This window comes from Scyliorhinus torazame, chromosome 3 (assembly GCF_047496885.1).
Source record: "Scyliorhinus torazame isolate Kashiwa2021f chromosome 3, sScyTor2.1, whole genome shotgun sequence".
Classification (NCBI taxonomy): Eukaryota; Metazoa; Chordata; class Chondrichthyes; order Carcharhiniformes; family Scyliorhinidae; genus Scyliorhinus; species Scyliorhinus torazame.
In genome coordinates this window covers 145,179,397-145,189,707 of record NC_092709.1, presented here as the reverse complement: position 1 = coordinate 145,189,707, position 10,311 = coordinate 145,179,397, and the positions used below count along the sequence as shown (strand labels likewise).

The 10,311-nt window shown below is 41.7% G+C and overlaps 1 protein-coding gene across 9 annotated transcripts in view; it reads right to left on the bottom strand.

Moving 5' to 3' along the window:
• Positions 1–337: 337 nt before the first annotated feature.
• sec31a (SEC31 homolog A, COPII coat complex component) overlaps positions 338–10,311 on the bottom strand; it is a 162,391-nt gene continuing 152,417 nt past the window's right edge. For all 9 annotated transcript variants that reach the window (XM_072496351.1, XM_072496353.1, XM_072496356.1 and 6 more), the window contains 2 exons: positions 9,893–9,964; positions 338–1,133 (listed from right to left, as the gene is read on the bottom strand). In XM_072496351.1, coding sequence (XP_072352452.1) covers positions 954–1,133; positions 9,893–9,964 — 252 coding nt within the window. In that variant the 3' untranslated portion in view covers positions 338–953. The remainder of the gene's footprint in view (positions 1,134–9,892; positions 9,965–10,311) is intronic.

Below are 10,311 nucleotides of genomic sequence, written 5' to 3'. Positions count from 1 at the left end.
TTTAGGTCAAAGATAAAGGGGTTTTGTTACTTGTGTATTGTTTAAAATTTCTGTATTGTTATTGTTGCGTTTGCTTTATAAGAGGGGAAAAATTGTTGTTTGGGAAAAAATTTTCAATAAAACATTTATTAAAAAAAAAAAAAAACACAACATTTGTTTTTCACTTTAACCACTCAACAGAAAGATCTAAAAAAGAACACAAAGCAGGATTATCCTGAGCTATGGCAGGCTCCTGAATCCACTGTTAACACTAAGACACTATCTGTCAAAAGTAATTCCAATATTCAGCTGTCTGACTGTTATGACCAGCTCAACAGAAAATAAAAGACAACACATGTAAATAAATTAATGTTTATTTAAAAGATGAATTGTAGGTGTGTTTCTGAATCATAAAATTGAACATGGGGAAAGACGAGATGCTGTTTCAACTTTTTCCAGAGTCTCAGCCATAAATCAAACGTCTTCTTCCAATCCATATAGCATATTCTTCCAGTCTGTATTGGTTCTAGAAAAAGCCCTACACTTCTTTCTATTAAAGTATACTCTGCCACTAAATAAATCAGTGGCACATAAACCTGTATTTTAGTTTGATCAGTAATGCATGCATCTAGATTATTACAATACTGTACGGATTCCATTTTTCCTATGTAGGCCACATAATTTAATGTTTTTTTTTAAAAACAGGCAATATAGACAGATTTAAAAGATCAGGGTGCATTGCCACTGGATTCATATATATCCGATTATATATTGGAATGTTTTGCCTCTTTTATATGAAGGCGCTGTGGTTCGACAGCCAAAAAATGCAACATGGAATTAAACGTACATCCATTAATCATGGGTATTCAAATTGTCTTTGCTCAGATTTTGATTTCAATCTTAACCAACATAGGTTTGGCCAACATTTAGTTTTCAAAATATATAGCTTACTTTTCTCAAATAAGACTTTCATATCAAACACCTAGTTTATTAGCCTGGGTGAGAACCACTTTCAGGACCGGCATAAATGCAGAGATTTCACTGAAGTTACTGGTGCTCACTATGTGCGTGTGGATGTTTAATCCCTCACTGTAGTTCCGAGTTTCAATGCTCCTTGCTATGTTGTGTAAACCACCAACTATAGCTGGTGATAGCTGCAAGAAATGAAGGAAAGTGTTAATATCAAGAACAAAATTCCTCGACTCAACATTGATCTCGTCGCTAATACACTAGTAATGAGACTATTTGGTACCATTCAAGCTATTGTTAATAGTCTCGAGAGGGCTTCGAAAGGATTTTTTTCAGGAGATGTCAGTGAGGAAACTGAGAGATTTATTATTTAAAAAAAATAAATGAAGCTGTGCTTATTGTTAAGGGTAATGAACACAGAACTTTACAAGATGATTATGTTTTAAAATGTCCCCTTTAACTTAAGACAAAGCAGAACATTCTCAGTTTGGAGAAATGCCCATTTGGTCTAGTTGTCTTGGGAATGGAAAACTCAAATTAGCACCTTTCCCCGGTGTCCCACAGAAAAAGGACAGCTGTCTTTTGAGATGCTACTACTGTGGAAAAGCAGAGAGAACTGTTTTTAGTTGACGACCAAACAGGATGCTTTAAGAGAGTCATTTCCATTCAAAAGAAAGGGAACAGACAGATGGGCTCTTGAAGATTGAAGGAACACAGATTCATTGAAGGTATACCTTACTAAGGATAACTGTATCGGAGAAAAATTATAAATGTTCCATGCCAAGTGGAAGTTTCGGCTTGGCGTGGGGGTTGAGGGTGTTGGTGGGGGCTGAGGGTGTTGGTGGTTTGGGGGGGGGGACCCACTACAGGAGAGCTGCGAGTGGCTTTGGGACAGGTCTATTAATGCTGTCTCTGCCAGAAGCGTGGGATAAGGCAATAAAGGGTTCTGTAAGGCGTAGTTTTGTTGTCTGTCTTTGTTTATGTGAAAGCACCTTTTCTTTAGTTCAATGCATTAGCTACCTGTGAATTAATATTTGATCAATATTGACTTTGGTTTGTTTTGTTACCTTAATAGTTGATAGTCTTAAAAAGTGAAAGCGTGTCGTTCAGTTCTTTCTGTTGGTCATTGGAAAATTAATCTTTAAAATATGTCGCAGTTCTAAAGGGAAATAAATGAGTCTCACTCCAAATTAAAGATCTGGTCGACTGGCTTTAGAAAGCTCTTCATGCTCAAAGCACAACTCCAAATAAGAGTCAACAACAAAGATAAATGGAGAGCATTTGTGGTGGGGACTGTACACTCTTCTAACTGAAGAAGAGAGCACAAGTGCGCAGAGGGAGGGAAGAGGAATGAATGGAAAGGTAAGCGAAGGAAATCAAAAAAGTGAGATAAATAAACACACTAGACAAACAAATAGTTTTTCACATTCCAACGTGGTAAACCGTGACAGGGAAAGTACAAATCGCTCTATGAAATAGGTTAGTTGGAATGAGTGCATCGAGATTGACAAGTATAGATTGGGAAACTATTGGCTGAGGCTGCAAGCTGCAATATTTTAAGATAGAAATGAGGACTTGTAGAGTGGGTTGTGGGAAATTTACTCTGCATAATTCTTTCACATGATGCAGTAAAAAAGGGCCAAAAGACTTGTTGAGTGAATTGTCTTTTGAAAATGTTTCCACAAGATTGGAGTTCCTTTTCCACTACCCCCAGCTCAAACACCAGCCTGATCAGAACCTGCCTTTCAACACCACTATCAAGAGGGTGGTTTGAGTTATAGTGATTACAATTTAAAAAAAAGTGTTTCTTAATTAACAGGTGGCAAAGGGTGCCTTCAAAGCTTGCAAATCAAACTTTCTACACATATATATATTATTTGTAAGAAGTCTTACAACACCAGGTTAAAGTCCAACAGGTTTCACCTGAGGACGGAGCTGTGCACCGAAAGCTAGTGATTCGAAACAAACCTGTTGGACATTAACCTGGTGTTGTAAGACTTCTTACTGTGCCCAGCCCAGTCCAACGCCGGCATCTCCACATCAATATATTATTTGTGGAATAGACTCCCTCCCCTCCACACGCCTCATCATCATATCCAGACTTCATCAAAATGGAAAAGTTAACAAAGCTCCAGCAGCGTGGCCACCACCAAATGATGAGGTGGGCTGGCTGGAATACAGCAGAGTGGTGCTTGCAACTTGAATTTCACTGAAGTTGGGTTTACCATCAGATAACAACAAGCACAATGCTTAATTTCCTTCAGGTTTCAGGGACTGGATTCTCTGGTTCAGGGACTATGTCCCCATGCCGCCATGAAAACTGTGATCTTTTACGCCAGAAACACTGGCGTCAAAAGGCCACAGATTCACAGCCCTGCAGGGGACTAGCAGGGAGCTGTCATGGAGCTCGCAGCTCCAGCTGCCGATACGGATCCCCGCTTGTCCGAGTCATGGACCGCACATGTGCACGGCGGCTGCCTCCAGCAGTCGCGCCGTGCTCCATGTCGGACTCAGACCCCGAATCTGGACCGCGGAAATAGTGCCCCAGATCGGCCACTCGCTCGACCCCGACCACCCACACAATAAAGGCCCAGCCCCAGACCTCTGATCTATGGCAGCCTGACTGAGCAATGGCTGTAGGTTGTACACCGCTTTTTCGGGGGGCGGGGGGGCGGAGAATCGCGGAACCAGTGCCGGTCCCGATTTCATGCATGAAACTGGATTCTCCGCCCTAGTTCCGAACGCGATTTCAGCGTCGGGGTGCGGAGAATCCAGCCCTAGATTTCTGAAAGGGAGGAACAGTAATTAAAAAGGAAATACAAATAAGGATCGCATCAGGGTCGTGGCTGTAAAATTTAAATCACAATCTCACCAGCTAAATGATAGCAGGATCTTATCCACAAAAATGGTTAACTGACTTTCAATTTCACTTCAGCAACTAAAAAATTTGAAATAAGACTCGTGCTTCTTCTACCAATCCAGCGGTAGAATGTTAGAATTTACGTGTGAGCACTGGATGTGAGGGGGACAGAGTTAGGTTTTGACGCTTCCCCTCCTCCTTCCACCATGTTAATGTAGCTTGGTAGCAAGAAATAGGAGTAGAAATAGATCAATGGCCCCTTGTGCCTGCTCCGCCATTCAATATGTTCATGGCTAATCTTTTGTCTCAACTCCACTTTCCTTGCCAGTCCCCATATCCCTCTATTCGCAGAGAGATCCAAATCTATTGATCTATTGACCTCAGTTTTGAATATTTTCAATGAGGGAGCTTCCACAACCCTCTAAGGTAAAGAATTCCAAAGACTCACACTCTCTGAGCGAAGCAATTTCTTATCTCAGTTCGAAAGATTAAGCCCCTTGTCCTGAGACTCTTCCCCCACATTCCAAATGTCCCAACCAGGAGAAACAATCTCCGTGTCTACATTGTCATGGCCCAAGGCAGCATGGTGGCATAGTGGGTAGCACTGCTGCATCACGGTGCTGAGGACCCGGGTTCGATCCTGGTCCTGGGTCACTGTCCGTATGGAGTTTGCACATTCTCCCATTTCTGCGTGGGTGCCATCCCTACAACCCAAAGATGTGCAGGGTAGGTGGAGAGGCCACGCTAAATTGCCCCTTAATTAGAAAAAAGAAAAGAAAAGAAAATACCATGTCACGGTCCTTTCAGAAACCCTGTACATTTCAATGAGATTAGCTCTCATTCTTCTAGCCTTCAAAGACTATAGGTATCATTTACTAGCCTCTCATTTTAGGACTACTTGCCTATCCCAGGAATCAACCTAGCGAACGTTTGCTGTACTGCCTCCATACAGGTGCACAATATTCCAAGTGTGGTCTTACCAAATCCTTATATAACTGTAGGAAAAGTTTCTTATTTCAATCCTCCTGCAATAAAGGCCAACTGCAATTTGCCTCCCTTTATGTACCTGCATGCTAACGGTGTGTTTCTTGCAAGAGTACATCTCAGTCTCTCTGACTAACATTCATGCCTTCCAAATAATATTTAGCTTTTTCATTTTTACTACCAAATCAATTAATTTTTGGACTTCCTGACATTACACTCAATCTACAACAATATTACCGACACACAATTTGTTGATATACCGTTGCAGTCTTTTTACGTCTTCCTCACAGCTTACATTCCCACCTACTTTTGTATTGTCAGTAAACCTGGATATATTACACTTGATCTCTTTGTCGAAGTCATTAATATAGATTGTAAATAGCTGATAGCATCAGCATTTCTCCTTGCGGCACTCCACTAGTTACAGCCTGCCAACTTGAAAACATCCCGACTTGCTGCTCTCTATCCATTAACCAATCCTCCATTCATACTAATATATTACTGCCAATTCCATAAGCCCTTAATCTTGCATACGAGCCTTTTGCCTGGCATCATATCAAATGCCTTTTGGAAATTCAAGTCTATTACATTCACTGGTCCACTTTATCTCCCCAATAGTTAAATCTTCAAACAAATGTAATAAATTTGTCAAATATAATTTCGCTTTCGTAAAATAATTGTTACTCTGTTGGATCATACTATCTAAGTGCACTGTTAAGACTTCCTTTGTAATAGATTCCAGCATTTTCCTGATGACAGGTACGTAAGAGAATGCTGAGGAGATTTACCAGAATAGTTCCAGAGATGAGGGAATTTAGCTACAAGGTTACTTTGGAGAAGCTGGGCTTGTTCTGAAGGGGATCAGGGGTTATGGGGAGAAGGCAGGAGAATGGAGATGAAAAAATATCAGCCATGATTGAATGGCGGAGCAGACTCAATGGGTCAAGTGGCCTAATTCTGCTCCTATGTCTTATGGTCTTGTTCTCCTTGGAACAATATAATCTTATATAATGATCTTTATTGTCACAAGTAGGCTTACATTAATACTGCAATGAAGTTCTCACGGGGAGAACATGCAGACTCCGCACAGAAGTGACCCAAGCCAGGAATCGAACCTTGGACCCTGGCACTGTGAAGCAGCAATGCTAACTACTGTGCTACCGTGTTGCCCATAAAAAGGAGATCAAGAGGTGATCTTATTGGGGCGCACAAGGTTATGACAGGTTAGATATTGTAAACAAAGAAAAGCTGTTTCCATTAGCTGCTAGGACATGGACTAGAGGACATTGATTTCGGTTTGGGCAAGAAGTACAGGTGAAATGTGAGGAAGAGCGTTCTACATAGCAAGTGGTAATAACTTGGAACTCACTATCTACTAGGTTGTGGTAGCAGAGATCACAGAACCACAGAATAATACAGAGAAGAGGCCTTTGGCCCATTGAGTCTGCACTGACTCATGAAAAACACCTGACCTGCCTAGCTAATCCCATTTGCCAGTACTTGGCCCATAGCCTTAAATATTATGATGTACCAAGTTCTCATCCAGGTACTTTTTAAAGGATGTGAGGCAACCCGCCTCTACCACACTCGGTAAAAATCTTTTTTCCTCAAATCCCCCCTAAACCTCCTGCTCCTCACCTTGAACTTGTGTCCCCATGTAACTGACCCTTCAACTAAGGGGAACAGCTGCCCCCTATCCACCTTGTCCATGCCCATCATAATACACCTGGATCAGGTCACCCCTCAATCTTCTCTGCCCCAGAGAAAACAACCCAAGCCTATCCAACCTCTCTTCATAACTTAAATGTTCCATCCCAGGCAACATTCTGGTGAATTGCCTCTGCATCCCTTCCAGTGCAATCACATCCTTCCTATAATGCGGTACCAGAATTGCACACAGTACTCCAGCTGTTGCCTCCCTGCTTTTGTAACCTATGCTTCGATTGATAAAGATAAAGGCAAGTGTCCCATATGCCTTTTTCGCCACCCTATTAACCTGCCCTTCTGTCTTCAGAGATCTATGGACAAATATGCCTCAGAACTTCCCAGTGCCAGGCCATTCATGAAATGAAAATCGCTTATTGTCACAAGTAGGCTTCAAATGAAGTTACTATGAAAAGCCCCTAGTCGCCACATTCCGGCGCCTGTTCGGGGAGGCTGGTACGGGAATTGAACCGTGCTGCTGGCCTGCCTTGGTCTGCTTTCAAAGCCAGCGATTTAGCCCTGTGCTAAACAGCCCCTGCTTCCTTATCATGGTACTTTCTTATCATGGTACTCCTTCCAAAGTGTATCACCTCTCACTTTTCATGGGTTAAATTCCATCTGCCACTTTTCTGCCCATTTGACTATCCCGTCTATATCTTCATGTAACCCAAGACACTCCACCTCATTGTTAACCACCCAGCCAATCTTTGTGTCATCCACAAACTTACTGATCTTACCCCAAATTTGAATCCACCGTATCAAGTTATCTTGTATCCCATGGGGATCTTGTCAAAAGGCTTTGCTGAAATCTGTGTAAGCTACATCAACTGCATTACCTTCATCTACATACCTGGTCACATGTTCAAAAAACTCAATCAAATTTGTTAAACATGACCTCCTTCTGACAAAGTCATGTTGACTATTCCTGATCAAACCTCTCCTCTCCAAGTGGTGATAAATTCTCTTAATTTTTCAATTAAGGGGCAATTTATTGTGGCCAATCTACCTAACCTGCACATCTTTGGGTTGTGGGGTGAAACCCACGCAGACACGGGGAGAATGTGCAAACTCCACACAAACAGGTGACCCAGGTCCGGGATCAAAACCTGGTCCTCAGTGGCATAGGCAGCAGTGCTAACCGTCAACTATCGCTAGATAAACAACTAGACTTCCCATGTTAAAGATCAATGAGGTTTAAAAAATGTGGGGTTTTAAATGTGTTTGGTTTTACAGACAAAGAATACTCAACTATATCTCAAGTTGTGGTGAACTCAGAAAGAAACTAATTTACAGGTACCTTGTATTATTATTCAGTCTCCGTTTTCTCTCTCGCTCTCACCGCCGCACACCTATGCACACACACATGCACCCCCATACTGACCGTCCAAAATTCTGGTAATTCTTACTGCTTACTTTTTTTAAAAATCAACAATTTATTGCTACAGCATTGCACTACATTTTAAATTCAGATTATTGTTTTTCCAAACCTATTTCTGAAATGTTCTCTTTGACCCTTGAGTAAGAAAAATATGCAAATATGGCCCCAGAGCCAAAGTGGTTGGACAAGCCTGCTTTAGACTATGGCTAATCTAGGCGTAGGTTACTTTCATGTAAGTTTATATGCAGTGCATGAAAACCAAAATTATCTGATATCCAAAATGTAATCGGCCCTGACGGTTTCAGATTTTTAAACATTCTTTTGATAGGGTATTGGCATCGCCAGCTAGGCCAGCATTTATTGCCCATCCCTAGTTGCCCTTAGAAGGTGGTGGTGAGCTGCCTTTTTTAACCGCTGCAGTCCAAGGTGTAAGTGTACCCACAGTGCTGTTAGGGAGTGAGTTCCAGGATTCTGACTCAGCAACAGTGAAGGAACAGTGATATATTTCCAAGTCAGGATGGTGAGTTACTTAAGAGCGGCACAGTGGTTAGCACTGCTGCCTATGCCACTGAGGACCAGGTTTTGATCCCGGACCTGGGTCACCTGTTTGTGTGGAGTTTGCACATTCTCCCCGTGTCTGCGTGGGTTTCACCCCACAACCCAAAGATGTGCAGGTTGGGTAGATTGGCCACAATAAATTGCCCCTTAATTGAAAAATTAAGAGAATTCATCTCCACTTGGAGAGGCGAGGTTTGATCAGGAATAGTCAACATGACTTTGTCAGAAGGAGGTCATGTTTAACAAATTTGATTGAGTTTTTTGAACATGTGGCCAGGTATGTAGATGAAGGTAATGCAGTTGATGTAGCTTACACAGATTTCAGCAAAGCCTTTTGACAAGATCCCCATGGGATACAAGGTAACGTGATACGGTGGATTCACAGGTCGGCGCAACATCGAGGGCCGAAGGGCCTGTACTGCGCTGTAATGTTCTATGTTGTATGTTCTATTTGTGCCGCAGGTTCATCTACCTTGTTATGAATGCTTCCTGCATTCGGATAAAGAATCTTTAATTTTATTTTGTTGTCATTATTCTCTGCCTAGTCCTGATTTACAGATACGCGATTACCCCTTTCTGCCATATACTGCTTGTTTTTACCCAAATTGCTACACTGTTTTACTGCCTCAAATTTTCTTTTTAGATTCCTAAATTTCCCTTCACCTGGTCGCCCTTTACCCATCCCCACTGTATTTTAGTCGAAAGCTCCTTTCAAACCTGCTGGTACATGATTCATCAGGAAGATGACTTCAGCCTTGTTTAATTGGAGCTTCCAACTGAACAACGCCCTCTTTTCTCAGTACCGCTGTCAATGTCCCCCAATTTGAGGCACATGTTTAATCCTCTAATCTCCTTGATCCCAGGCCAATCTGTGTGTAGCTCAGTTGATAGTCTAGAGATTATCTTTGGAGGTTCTGTTCATCAATTAAGAACAATTATCACACATTCTTTCCACTGAACCTCATTCTTAGTTCTACCCATGTTGTTGTCTTCTATGTGGATGATAACAATTGGATTCTCCCCCCTCCACTTCAGGTTCTTCTCCAACAGCAAGGAGTCTTGTCCATTGGCATCACAGATCATAAATCCAGATGTGGACTGTGCACCATTTTGTGAGCTTCCCTGTGGAAGTGTGGACTTCAAAAGTTACCTCAATGAGGAAAGCAATTAGCAGAGGATGGCTGTGACCTAAGTAGCTGTATTCAAACATGTCACTGTTTGCAGAAGAGGGTGAATATAACAAAAGGTAGGAAGGGGATGGTGGAGAAATACAACTGGCATGGAAATCAGAAAATATATTCTCAACTCATCAGATAACATATTTGTTTCTGTGGAATGAGGGAGAAAAAAAACCTAACTCCATTCTGGGGTTATGCAAGATCCGTACTTCAGGAAATGAGGGGCACAGTATGTAGCAAAATACAATATAAAAGGCAAGTGGTTCATATTACAATACTCACCGCCTGGTCCCGTAGCTTATCATACAGAGATTCCAGTCGCTTGTTTGCATCATCCAGCTTTCTCTTGGTTTGCTGAAAAACAGAGTTTTACGATCTAGTTAGCAACTGAATAGCAACAGAAAAATCATTAACTAAGTATACTATAATATTCTGACAGGCACAATTATACTTTTCCTGCTTACTAATTTCAAGTTTCCATCTGATTTTCTCTCCCGATTTATTCACTCTGAAAGAGGTATAAAGTTGTAGCATCCTTCATGCACCTCCCTTTGAATTTCCATTGTTAAGTGTTTGAAACTGCTGGCAGCACATTCTACCCTGGGTACCATCATGACAAAGTCCAAGCTTAACATTTACACAGGATGCACTTTGCAACTGAGAGTTTATTACTGGAATCTATCCTTTCCCAGCCAGATATA